At 42.8% G+C, this 14075-nt stretch overlaps 1 protein-coding gene across 1 annotated transcript in view; it reads left to right on the top strand.

Annotated features, from left to right (window-relative positions):
• The window catches only part of SCFD1 (sec1 family domain containing 1), a 97815-nt gene extending 85205 nt beyond the window's left edge, over window positions 1–12610 (top strand). Inside the window, exons 17-25 of the mRNA XM_077260931.1 lie at window positions 159–238; window positions 339–401; window positions 1071–1146; window positions 1791–1844; window positions 6152–6204; window positions 6712–6745; window positions 7491–7556; window positions 8869–8937; window positions 11842–12610. Coding sequence (XP_077117046.1) covers window positions 159–238; window positions 339–401; window positions 1071–1146; window positions 1791–1844; window positions 6152–6204; window positions 6712–6745; window positions 7491–7556; window positions 8869–8937; window positions 11842–11865 — 519 coding nt within the window. The 3' untranslated portion in view covers window positions 11866–12610. The remainder of the gene's footprint in view (window positions 1–158; window positions 239–338; window positions 402–1070; window positions 1147–1790; window positions 1845–6151; window positions 6205–6711; window positions 6746–7490; window positions 7557–8868; window positions 8938–11841) is intronic.
• Window positions 12611–14075: the final 1465 nt, after the last annotated feature.

Here is a 14075-nt window from a genome sequence, read left to right on the forward strand (position 1 = left end):
AATTTATTTCCCTTAATGAGTGCAGCAAAGTGTTCCTGATTTGCCATCTCCTCCCTCCATATGCAGAGACTGCCCTCTTCTTAAAACTGCGGACAATAGCAGCTAAATAAGCTAATTTTTATAATTCTGTTTATAATTCATGTTTTTCCCTTGCACAGATTGATCTTGATCAGTATAAGAAAGCCTTAGAGGATGCTGGGTGTAGCTTGGCCCCACTAAACTACATCAAGCAATGGAAGTAAGGACATTTGTACATTTTATATTCTTTTACTCGTCTAACAGATTTTGGCAAACCAAAGACCCCTCTTATATGGATATGTCTGCATTTATTTATCCAGGGCTTTTGCCAAGATGGCTGCAGCACCAGCAAACTATGGGATTGGTGCTACTAAATCCAAAGGGTAAGGATTACTTTAAAATTTCTACTCATTAAAGGGTATTTAATAAAAATGAAACCCCTTGCTCCATACTTCAGAAATTCTTGCTCTTTATTGGTGGTGCGTAGAGTACACTGAGATTTACTGTGTTCTTGTAGTAATATATATTGTAATGTTTTCACCCTTGACCTGTTTGACATTAGACCCCGGCCCTCCTAATAGTCTTGTACAATTGCACATTTACATAATAACTCTCACAAGCTCAGTCCTAGTTTCTCCCCAATTCTGAGACATGGTCTCAGCTAAACGAGCACACCAAGAAATCCAGTAGTTGTGAAGTCCAGTCCAGCACCGGGTCGAGATGATCAGTCACGGCTCTCCTAACTTCATCATGTAATGATATTGTACATATAGTCAAATATAAATCCAGTGTATTTTGAACAATTTTTATTGATGGCAGAACGTTCACCGACCGGGCTGGATTTTACAAGTAGTACACAGAGAGTCTCTTCTGCCACAGAGAGTCTCTTGTTCGCCATCTTCCCTCCACATAATAGTGTAAGACACCACATAGACCACTGAAGCATTGGAAGCTACACGCTGTTTGTTTAGGTACAATGACCCCTTCTTTGCAGTCGGCTCAGTGAGTAGTAGCTGGCACCATCTTGTACCGTCTTCTTTTTATGCTTCCAGGCTGCTCTCCAGAGTCATGAATACGGGGTCACAGTTTGTCATGGAGGGGGTGAAAAACTTGGTTCTCAAGCAACAGGTAAACAGCCTAAAGAGCCAGATTTATTTTGACAAGTGTAAAATCAGCTGGCTGGCATCCCATCTGCTAGTGGTAGCTGATGTGAGTGTAATCGAGCCGCCTATAAAAAGAAAAGTCCGATGAGTGAGTGCAGAAGGTTAGCCCACGAGTCCTTATACTGTGAGGACCCAAACCACACAGCGGTCCTGTCTTGAAGAAGTCTTCATGTAGGTCAATGCTATTCAGTTGGAAGGAGAGGTATTGGTGCAGGCTTCTGTGCTGTAGAGCTGAACATTTCCATGTCCCCGTCATAGATTCATCACGCTACATTCCCATCCTGCCCAGTTCCCCCATCCTGTTTGCTTTGGCTGCGCAAAACAAGAAGCTTTGTGAATGTGTTTAGACATTTGATACAAACACAGGGCACAGGACTTTCTGTCACATATCCCACTGAGCCCATAGTAAATGTGTCTACTCTTAGAATGGCAGCTGGAAGATGTCAGCAGTTGTAGCCAGAGGTCTCTCTGACCAAGAAAGTCCAGTTGTTTGTAGTCCATTGTGCGGCTTCTGCATAACGATCATACAGCTTAAACATAATAAACCAGTTGTATATCCAATTATTCTGCACATTAAGAAGTACGTCTTGTCTACTCTTCTCTTTATAGAACTTGCCAGTCACTCGAGTCCTTGATAGTCTAATGGAAATGAAGTCCAATCCGGTAAGAAAGAGTCGTTTTCCTGCGGGGGTTACACACTCCTGTAGGCCATACCGCAGCCGTCACCTTATGTGCTGCTCTGCAGGTGATGTCTTTCATGTCAGGAGTCGTTTTCTATGTAATGATTGACCCCTTGGATTATAAATTGCAGATTTTCCTTCTGTAAAGTACCATAATAAATATATTTCATCCCGGATCACTCTGTTCCTACCAGTTGTTTTTATTTTCCTCTTTATATGTTTGGGTTTTTTTTGTTATTGGCAGTTTTATTTTATTTGCTCTCAGCGCAAGTAAAAATAGAGAGGGGGAAAAAAACCAGTTCATGTGTTCTGGAAAGAACGATGGCCCCAGCCGGATGCCCTCCTTAAAGTCGATTGACTTGCCAGCACTCGTAAACTGATTGCTCTGGAGGCCATGTGTTTGTATGCAAAGTCTCATCTCCATGTAAATGCCCGGCCCAGTTCCAGTCACAGCTTTGACGGTTTTCTGTGCCGAGCTCATGGTGCACTGGATCATTATGCTCCAGATCCCTCCACTAACTGCTAAACCCTAAAAATGAAGAGTTATGGTTGCGGAACTGAGCTAATATTTTACAGGCGAAACCCTGAGATAACATTACATAGTTTCCAATTTCTTGATTTATTATCTTGACACTTTTATAGTTGATGATTTAATTCCGTATGTGTGTGTGTGTGTGTGTGTGTGTGTGTGTGTGTTTCTAGAACGGTGAAAGATGTTAATGAATCCTTGGTCCTACCTTTTTACTTTTGGATAACAATTGCATTTCCTACTTTACTTGAATTTAAAATGTATTATAGTCTTATTACTCATGAGCATTGGTGTAAAAAAAAAATGTGTAGAAAAATATCAAACACCTTGTTTTTGTGTCTTGATTTTTATGCAGGTTACTTGCACGTTAATTAAGGAATGTCAGTTGTCCATAAATATCTATTGGTCTTAACCATATTAGGCACGTGTGACAGTGGGTGGTCCGATACATTAAAATACCTGTAGATAACCATCTTTAAGCCCTAACCACTTTATTAGTTTGCTTTATTTTAAAATTATTTTACATTCCCCCTATACAGCTAATCCACATATCTGTTTTTTACTTTACTTCCTGCAGTGTTTCATTTTAGGGGAATCTCAAATGGGACGTCACTAGAGGATAGCCCTGCAGTCACTTCCTACAGGTTTTATAACCCTTCCGCCACCTTTGAACCTCGAAACAGAATTTCATCAGTAAGGCGGCAATGCGGTCATTTACCACAGTCTTTGTCACTGCCATCCCCTGATGGCACCTCAAATCAATCGTGGTGATGGAGGCCAGGAGAAGTGACTGCAGCTTTTTTCACCATCACCCCACACTTTCAGTCCGTACTGCCACACTAGTGTCAAAGCCACTTCATTCACTGAAATGGTTCATCATCAGGATGCGGTACTGCCGTCACTTACCGTGCTTCTATCACCGTCACCTGATGGCGTTTCATTTCAGTGAATGAGACAGCATTGAGAAAAATGTAATGGCGGTAAAATAAGCTGTTGTCACCCCTCTCTGCCACCATCACCACTTTTGATTTGGGATGACATCAGGGAAGTCGTCCTGTTTCAGGGGAAGCTGCCAAGAAGTGACTGCAGGGCCATCCTCCTGTGATGTCCCATTGAGACTCAAAAGTCACAAGAAGTAAAGTAGCAACACAGATATAGGGATTACCACAAGAAAGCAAATTGCAAAAGTAATTAGAGCTTACAGATATATGTATTTCTAAGCAGCATTATAGGTATTGGACAACCCCTTTAATAATAATAATTATTATTATTTATTTATATAGCACCATTAATTCCATGGTGCTGTACATGAGAAAGGGGTTACATACAGGGTTATAAATATCATTTACAGTAAACAAGTTTACAGTGACAGACTGGTACAAAGGGGAGAGGACCCTGTCCTTGCGGACTTACATTCTATAGTGGGGAATAGTGGGGATAGTGGGGAAGAGACAGAAGGTCAGAGGTGCAGCAGCTCTGGCGATGGAGAGGCGGCTGCTCTGGCGATGGCGAGGCGGCAGAATGGTTATTGCAGGCTGTAGGCTTTCTTGAAGAGATGGGTTTTCAGGTTCCGTCTGAAGGATCCGAGAGTGGTGGATAGTCGGATGTGTTGAGGCATGGAATTTCAGAGGATGGGGGATATTCGGGAGAAATCTTGGAGGCGGTTGTGTGAGGACCGAATAAGTGTGGTGGAGAGTAGGTGGTCGTGGGAGGATCGGAGGTTACGTGAGGGAAGGTATTGGGAGATTAGTTCAGAGATATAGGGAGGGGACAGGTTGTGGATGGCTTTGTAGATCAGTGTTAGTAGTTTGAACTGGATTCGTTGGGGAATTGGGAGCCAGTGGAGGGATTTGCAAAGGGGAGTAGCGAGGAGAGAGGTGGATTAGCCAGGCAGCAGAGTTGAGGACAGACTGGAGTGGTGCAAGAGAGTTAGCGGGGAGGCCACAGAGGAGGGTGTTGCAGTAGTCGAGGCGGGAGATGATGAGGGCATGCACAAGAGTCTTAGTAGATTGTGGGGTAAGGAAGGGACGGATTCTGGCAATATTTTTGAGTTGGAGGCGACAGGAGGTGGCAAGAGTTTGAACGTGCGGTTTGAAGGACAAGGCAGAGTCGAGAGTTACTCCGAGGCAATGGATTTCAGGTGCGGGAGAGAACGTGATGCCGTTTACCATAATAGATAGATCAGGTGGGGGGGATACGTGAGATGGGGGAAAGATGATGAGTTCGGTTTTGTCTACATTGAGTTTTAGGAAGCAAGAGGTGAAGAAGGAGGATATGGCTGACAGAAACTCCGGGATTCTGGACAGAAGAGAGGCGACATCTGAGCCAGAGAGGTAGATCTGAGTGTCGTCCGCATACAGGTGGTACTGGAAGCCATGGGACTTAATGAGTTGCCCTAGGCCAAGGGTATAGATGGAAAAAAGTAGGCGCCCTAGGACAGAGCCTTGAGGGACTCCAACAGAGAGAGGGCGGGATGAGGAGGTAGTGTGGGAGTAGGAAACGCTAAATGTGCGGTCGGAAAGGTATGAGGCAATCCAGGACAGGGCAAGGCCTTTGATGCCAAGGGAAGAAAGAATCTGTAGCAGTAGGCAGTGTTCGACTGTGTCGAAAGCAGAGGACAGGTCAAGAAGGAGGAGGATGGAGAACTGTCTGTTAGCTTTGGCTGTGAGTAAGTCATTAGTAATTTTTGTCAGGGCAGTTTCGGTGGAGTGGTGGGGGCTGAAGCCAGATTGAAGGTTGTCAAGGATAGAGTTAGATGAGAGGTGGGAGGAAATTTGAGCATGGACATGCTGCTCAAGGAGTTTTGAAGCAAACGGGAGCAGTGATATGGGGCGGTAGCTTTATATAGCAGTTGGGTCAAGGTTAGTTTTTATGAGGATGGGTGTGATGGTGGCATGTTTGAAGGCAGAGGGGAAGGTACCAGAAAGCGATAGGTTGAAGAGATGTGTTAGGGCTGGAATGAGCATGTTAGTGAGGTTGGGGAGCAAGTGGGAGGGGTTGGGGTCAAGTGCACAGGTGGTGAGGTGTGATTTGGAGAAGAGGTGAGTAAGCTCTCCTTCAGTGATGTTGGAGAGGGAGGTTATTAGGGGAGGGCAGAGGTCTGGTATATGGAGTGGTTGGGGTGGTGTAACAGTTAGGGTTTGCCTTGTTTGGACGATCTTGTTTTTGAAATGGGTGGCAAAGTCCTCGGAGGAGATGAGGGGAGTTGGAGGTGGCAGTGGTGGGCGGAGGAGGGAGTTGAATGTGCTGAACAGTTGTTTTGGGTTGTAGGATAGTGAAGATACAAGGTTAGTGAAATAGGTCTGTTTAGCGGAGGTGAGGGCTAATTTGAAGTCAAATGTAGCTTGCTTGAAAGCAGTGAAGTCGTCTGGCAGGCGTGTTTTCTTCCAATGTCGCTCTGCAACCCTGGATGCTTGTCTAAGTTTTTTTGTGAGATTGTTATGCCAAGGTTGCCTATTGGTTCGTCGCACTTTGCCATGCATGAGAGGGGCGACTGAGTCTATGGCTGATGTGAGAGTGGAGTTATAGAACGCGGTGGCGCTGTCCGTGTTGTGGAGTGAAGATATGGATGACAGGGGTAGGAGAGAGTCTGAGAGTCTGTGAATGTCTAGATGTGCGAGGTTTCTGCGTTAATATGCCCATCTGCATTAAGCTGGTATTTTTTATATAATAACAGAATATTCACCAGTCAGTTTTATACTTGTGTTTTCTTCTTTGTTTTTTTTTGTACTAAATTATCGTAATGGGATTTCCTTCTGCAGGAAACTGATGATTACAGATACTTTGACCCCAAGATGCTACGTGGAAATGACAGGTGATGAGCATATGCATACCTTTTGTTGACTGTTTGTAACTAGTGATGAGCGAACGTGCTGGGATAAGGTGTTATCTGGGCATGCTCGGGTACTAACCGAGTGACTTTGGCGTGTTTGAAAAATATGTTTGAGTCCCCGCACCTGCATGTCTCATGGCTGTTTGACACCCGCAAAATATGCATGGATTGTCTAGCAAAAAGACAATCCCTCCATGTGTTGCAGCTGTTGAACAGCTATGAGACATGCAGGTGCGGGGACTCAAACATATTTTTCAAGCACGCCAAAGTCACTTGGTTAGTACCCGAGCATGCCCAGATAACACCTTATCCCAGCATGTTCACTCATCATTACATGTAACCTAAATTATTGATATTCTGTTTTGCTTTTTACTTTTTTTTTTTTTTTTTAATGAAATAATTTTGAAATGAAATAATCTTACATACAATTCTGTTTTCTTGGAAAAATTGCCTTAACTTGACCAAATAATTTTTTTGTGTTTAAAATAGTTCTATACCAAGGAACAAAAATCCCTTTCAGGAGGTAAGTATAATGACAGCAGGGTCACATGGAAATGTAAAAAGTTTTCAGTGTTGGGTAGATTATTAACCACCTCTGCTCTATAATTTAATGTTTTCGCATCTTTGCAATTAGTCAAAGTAAATAAGATGTTTATTTTGTTTTAGTTTGGTGGCAAGTGCTATTTACTGTGACATTTCCTAGCTGCACTTATACTCACATCCCATAAAAGTATATTCATGTGCCTGGGAGATACAAATGTACCTGGTAACCTTTCAGCGTTCTGCAGGAAAAACTACAATAAAACAGGCAGAAGCTGCCCAATATTTAGAGAACATTCACAGCTCATGAAATATGAGACTATTTTTATTTCCGATTTATTAGTGGTGTTTATGGAACACAGCGTCTCCTTCTGAATTTCACCCTGCTCAGTGCCATAAGCATCGAGGCGAGCTGCTGGCACCGCTCCTCGTGCAGTTCCCCATACAGGCGCTTTTTGTGATCAGTGGAGATCCCTGTGGTCCTAGCATTAGACCATCACTTGTCATGACTTAAAAAACACTTTTTATGTGCCTGCGCCCATGCACACTCATCAGTAATGCCACCATGCCCCTGTTGCGACGGCCATTTGTTACTGGATCATTTCTACCATCGTGCACATGTAGCAATGTCATAAATCTGTGTTTATTCTAATGCTTGCTACACTAGTGCCTTAGACTTGTAGCATTTGGTGAAAGTAATTAACAAGAACGTATTGTGTTTTGTGCAGGCCATTGTATTTGTGGTAGGAGGAGGGAACTACATTGAGTATCAGAACCTAGTGGACTACATAAAGGTAACCTGAGAGCCTCTGTTTTTTTTTTATCATGCTTTTAAAAGGGCATTCTCATCTCCAAGATCCTATCCCAATATATAGTAGATGTAGTAATAATGATATTAGCAAATGCCTCCCATTAGAAATGTAGTATAGTTCTTCTAATTCACTATGTCGCTTACTCCATGTGCAGGGCGTTGTAGTAGCTTAGGTATCCATGGTTAAGACCACTAATAAGTATCTGTCACTATATGAGTGGTCCAAACTATGGATGCCTAAGCTACTACAATGCCCTTCACTTGGGGTAAGCAACATACTCTTTCCCATAAAAATACATTTCATGGCCGGCATGTGGCTCTGATTTTGCTTTGTTCTGGGATCTTCCTGCCGGTTGCTAATGTTGGTCTTTCCTTTGCTGCCTGCTGCATATAATTTATTTACATGGTCAGCTCTACAGAACGCTTCACAGGGCCATTTTTGCTAATTCTAATATGTTCATTTTCTGTTTAACCATTTGACTGAGAGTGGATCGAAAAATTGGGACACCTAAACAATACACCTCTTAGCTTTAAGCCTAGGTCAACTCTTGAAAATCAACCCCATAGTATTAACATTAACCTTCTTCACAAGACTAGTAACGTTTTCCTGGCATTTGCTAAACTCTGGTTCATCTATCAAATGCCAGATAGAAAACTGTGGTTCATCACTGCAGTGAACATGTTTCCCCTGCTCCACAGTCCTTTGGCAACTACTTTTACTCACTCGGCATTGTGCTTGGTGATGTAAGACTTGAATTAGGCTGCTCGGCTGTTGAAACCCATGCCATGTTTTTGTGCTGATGTTAATGCCGGAGGTGGTTTGAACCCTCCAGCTATTAAGTTAGCAGAGAGTTGATGACTTTTATGCACTATGCTCCTCAATGTCCATCGATCCTATTCTGTAATTTTAGCAGGGTTCTCCTTTGGTGATAGTAGCTTTTGGTTCCTAAACAATTCTACTTTTCAATAATATTACTCACAGTTCTTGGAATATTTAATGGAGAAGAGATTTATGAACTGACTTATGACGCCATCGGTGTAACATCACAGGACCACGCTGGTATCAGAGAACGCTTTACAACGAGTCATTCTTTCACAAAATTTAGTAAAGGCAGACGGCACGGAGACAGGATGGAATTTATAAATCTGTGTCCATGGGACTGAATGGGAAACCTCAATTGTGTGCTCCCATAGGTTTGGTCATGTAGGACCTCTACTGTTTCCTTCTTCCATATTTTAGCCTTTGCATTTCATGTGTTTGTTAAACTTTCTTCTTTCCCGTGTTCTCTTCCCAGACCAAACAAGCAAAGCACATTCTCTATGGCTGCACCGAGCTCTTCAACGCTGCACAGTTTGTTAAGCAGGTAATCTAACAAGTGCCCCCCCACCCCTGAGACAGGTTCTCAAGCCTTCTCAAGTATACCCTGCAGATAACCCTCATAATGGCTTATATAAGGAATTATCTGCACCTCTGTGTTATGCTAACTCTCTTCTATAGAAAGACTGGAGACCAATGCCAAGGGATTTTCAAGTGGTAGAGAGTAACACATGATACTGTCTTTCTAGCTGTGGTTATTAGGGTATGTGCACACGTTCAGGTTTTTTCGCAATAAAAACGCTATAAAAACTCATTAAAAACGCATACATTATGCATCCTATAATTTAGAATGCATTCTGCATGTTTTGTGCACATGCACATTCGCGGAAAAATACGCATCGTGGTAAAAAAAATCAGCATGTTCATTAATTTAGCGTTTTTTTCGCGTTTTTCCCGCTATTCTATGCATTGGGGAATAACGCGTCAAAAATGCGGTAAAAACGCAGTAAAATTGCGGTAAAAACGCATGCGGATTTCTGGCAGAAATGTCCGGTTTTTGTCAGGAAAATTTCTGCCAGAAATCCTGACGTGTGCACATAGCCTTTTTTTTTTTTTGTTTACAATAAGTATGTACACAATTTAAAGCTCCTGCCATACTCCATTGTCCAAAAGTATCTTTTTGGCCTTAATTTGGCCACTATACTTCAAAATAAAGCATAGTAGACTATGCTGTACCAACCATGGAGTCCTATAAAAACGTATTCATTAAAGTATAACTTTACTTAGTATTTCAGTCCTCCAGATTTCTTAATTTTTTGTTAGTCTGACGGAGGCACCTATATTGCGGGCTTATCTAGGGTGCCATCCTTCGTGACCAGGTTGGGTCATCTGTAGGTTCTACCTCTTAGGGAGAGTAAATAGAGAGTTGAACAATCAAAGGATCCCAAGTACCGGGTAGTATCCTTCAAAAAAGTTTTATTGGCACCAGTGTACACGTCAGAGAAATGGACATGCGACCTTTCGGCCACACAGGACTTTTTTTTTCAAGCCAAAAACAAGGTGAACATGGTTTTTGGCTTGAAAAAAGTCCTGTGTGGCCGAAAGGTCGCATGTCCATTTCTCTGACCTGTACACTGGTGCCAATAAACCTTTTTTTGAAGGATACTACCCGGGGCCTTGGATTGTTCACAGTTTTTGCAACCGAGTTGAGGGTTGTACCAAGTTTGTGCGCAAACACATAGTGGTCCACGAGATATACCCCTTTTTAAATGTAAATAGTAAGTCGGTTCTTTTCCCTCTCCCTGTCCCGTCGTCACTAAAGGTGCCTTCACACTAAGCGACGCTGCAGCGATACAGACAACGATGCCGATCGCTGCAGCGTCGCTGTTTAGTCGTTGTGTGGTCGCTGGAGAGCTGTCACACAGACAGCTCTCCAGCGACCAACGATGCCGAAGTCCCCTGGTAACCAGGGTAAACATCGGGTTACTAAGTGCAGGGCCGCGCTTAGTAACCCGATGTTTACCCTGGTTACCATTGTAAAAGTAAAAAAAAAAAAGCACATCCTCACATTCCGGTGCCCGGCGTCCGCTTCCCTGCACTCCTCCTGCATCCTGTGTCAGCGCCGAACATCTCCGGCATCTCCCACAGAGCAGAGCGGTGACGTCACCGCTCTGCTTTACGGCCGGCACTTACACAGGATGCAGGAGGAGTGCAGGGAAGCGGACGCCGGGCACCGGAATGTGAGTATGTGGTTTTTGTTTTTTTTTTACTTTTACAATGGTTACCAGGGTAAACATCGGGTTACTAAGCGCGGCCCTGTGCTTAGTAACCCGATGTTTACCCTGGTTACCAGTGAAGACATCGCTGGATCGGTGTCACACACCGATCCAGCGATGTCAGCGGGAGATCCAGCGACGAAATAAAGTTCTGGACTTTCAGCAACGACCAGCGATCTCACAGCAGGATCCTGATCGCTGCTGCGTGTCAAACACAACAATATCGCTAGCCAGGACGCTGCAACGTCACGGATCGCTATCGTTATCGTTGTAAAGTTGTTTAGTGTGAAGGTACCTTTACTCTTGTCTTATTGCTTTGTTATCTTGATTTGGCGTAGTGGCGGATGTCTATTGTGACCACTTTGGCCAATTAATACTATACCTTTTTGGGAATTTTGTAATGTTTATTTCTTCTTTTTATATCATTATTAATAAAGTATATCTTTTATATGGGTTTTTTTTCTATACATTAGTCTGTAATTTTATTTAACATGGGCAGCCTACAGTGACAGATGCATCTGAAAACAGACATTCTTTAAACGGAGAAATTGTGAGCTTTTCAATACCTTTTTGTGACGTATGGTAAATGAAGACTGCCATTGTAGGGCATCCATCACCTCTCCTGGATAATGTATAGGTTGGGATTTTTTAAGGTTTGTAGATTAGTAAGAGAGAGGAAAAACGGGTTGGGAAGAGTATATTGTGGTAAAGCAGTTGTCCTTCTATGGCGGACATCAAAGCGACTTTAAAGCTGTGGACAATGCAGGCGCCCCATAAAGACACGAAGAATACACCATGGGGGCTTAGCACAAATGAGCGCCTCTTTCTTATATGTGACACCTTTAATTTGTAATGCAGCAATACTGTACATTAAAGTGAGCTGTATTCCTATCCAGTAAGTGAAGAAAGAAAGGTATTATTATGTTTTTACCCACACACGTTGCTATGTGGCCTCTAAGAACAAAGGCTGAAACAGTGGGAATCTCAGGAACATCTAGTTAAAGTTGACTGCTCAGACATAAGTAATTGTTCATCCCGTTCTCTGCACTATCATCTTACATGTGTTAATGTTTAATCCCTCAGTACTGCTTTTTCATTACTTGTCTTCATAATATCATGTACAATTCTGTTTTTGATTAATTCAATAATTTTTGTTTTTCTTTTTCCCCTTCCAGTTGTCTCATCTTGGACAAAAGTAAGAGGCGTCCGTGGCCACATTACAGTCCTCTGTGGTGTCTGTGAACTAAACCCCTGAGACTAAAGATATGGACCATACTTGTACAGTTCTAGTAATCCATCACTGACACCAGGATGTGCAAGTGTGGAAGAACGGTGAAACTACTCCCCAGAGATGTCTATTGTATGCTACACATATGACTTGCCGGGTTTTCTACCAACTCCATTTATTTAAATATGTTGGAGGTGTCCAGCCTCTGTATCTAGGCATTAATACAATCTCTGTTCACAGAGATCATTTCCAAATAAAACAAAAAATGTATAATTTTATAAAGCATAATTTATGTTTACAGTCCATATATTTAACTGCATCAGGATTCGAGGGCAACACGGCAAAATTGTGGGGGCCCTTACAAAAGCATCAACTATCCAAACCCTGTAGCGTAATCTGTGTGAAAAGAAAGAAGGTCTTTCTACACATTTCTTGGGGAGCCTTGATATGAATCGTAGGCCTGTACAGTGTGACTGGCTTCCACAGAATGTCGGTCAGGTAATTTAACAATGGATGACAACAGAGCTGATAATTTAGCAATAAAATGGATCAGTGAGAGAATTACCTGCACCATCTTTTATCTGATATACTATACAAATGGAGGGAAAGACCAAAAAAATGCTGAATGACCACTTGGTTACTGCCATTTATTTTCTTTTTTATACCATGTCTACTAGATAAAAATAAAGAAAAGCAAAACCAAGCTGATGTGTAAATGTAGTCTCTGAATTTTTTTTTTTTTAAAGACGTTCTAAAGAATATAATAAAATGGCCCATGTCACTTAATACAAAAGGCAACTTGTCCTGTTCACATGTCAGGACAGCCTGCAGTCTGAAGGAACACTGCTTCTGAGACCAATGTCTCAACTGACAGACGACTAGTATCGAAAGCACAAACACAAGAGCTGTCGCAGACGTGTGTGATGGGAATAGAAATGAATCTCCGCTGCTGACTGAGCACAGAGGATTTTTTCCTCTGCGCTCAGTCAGCCGAGAAGATTTCTTCTCCCATTGTACATTTTTCTCGCAGCTCTTGTATGTGTGCCTACGATACTGGTCTTCTGACAGTTGAGACATCGGTTTCTGGAGCTGTGCTTCTTCAGACTGTAGTCCTTACTGACTCGTGACTAGGACGGGCTGTCGTTAGAATTGTGAGACGATGGCCATTTTATTACATTTTGGGGGCACCCTTTAACCCCTTTCTGACCTCGGACGGGATAGTACGTCCGAGGTCAGAAGCCCCGCTTTGATGCGGGCTCCGGCGGTGAGCCCGCATCAAAGCCGGGACATGTCAGCTGTTTTGAACAGCTGACATGTGCCCGCAATAGGCGAGGGCAAAATAGCGATCTGCCCGCGCCTATTAACTAGTTAAATGCCGCTGTCAAACGCAGACAGCAGCATTTAACTACCGCATCCGGCCGGAAATGACGGCATCGCCGACCCCGTCACATGATTGGAGGTCGGCAATGCTTCAGAATAGTAACCATAGAGGTCCTTGAGACCTCTATGGTTACAGATCCCGGCAGCTGTGAGCGCCACCCTGTGGTCGGTGCTCACAGCACACCTGATTTTCTGCTGCATAGCAGCGAACAGCAGATCGCTGCTATGTAGCAGAGGCGATCGTGCTGTGCCTGCTTCTAGCCTCCCATGGAGGCTATTGAAGCATGGCAAAAGTAAAAAAAAAAAAAGTTTAAAAAAAATGTGAAAAAAATAAAAAAAATATAGAAGTTTAAATCACCCCCCTTTCGCCCCAATCAAAATAAATCAATTAAAAAAAATCAAACCTACACATATTTGGTATCGCCGCGTTCAGAATCGCCCGATCTATCAATTAAAAAAAAAAAGCATTAACCTGATCGCTAAACAGCATAGCGAGAAATGGTATCATTAAAAACGCCAGCTCGTCACGCAAAAAATAAGCCCTCAACCGACCCCAGACCATGAAAAATGGAGACGCTACGGGTATCGGAAAATGGCGCAAATTTTATTTTTATTTTTTAGCAAAGTTTGGAATTTTTTTTCACCACTTAGGTAAAAAATAACCTAGTCATGTTAGGTGTCTATGAACTCGTAGTGACCTGGAGAATCATAATGGCAGGTCAGTTTTAGCATTTAGTGAACCTAGCAAAAAAGCCAAACAAAAAACAAGTGTGGGACTGCACTTTTTTTGCAATTTCACTG

Source organism: Ranitomeya variabilis, chromosome 1 (assembly GCF_051348905.1).
Source record: "Ranitomeya variabilis isolate aRanVar5 chromosome 1, aRanVar5.hap1, whole genome shotgun sequence".
In the NCBI taxonomy this organism is placed as follows: Eukaryota; Metazoa; Chordata; class Amphibia; order Anura; family Dendrobatidae; genus Ranitomeya; species Ranitomeya variabilis.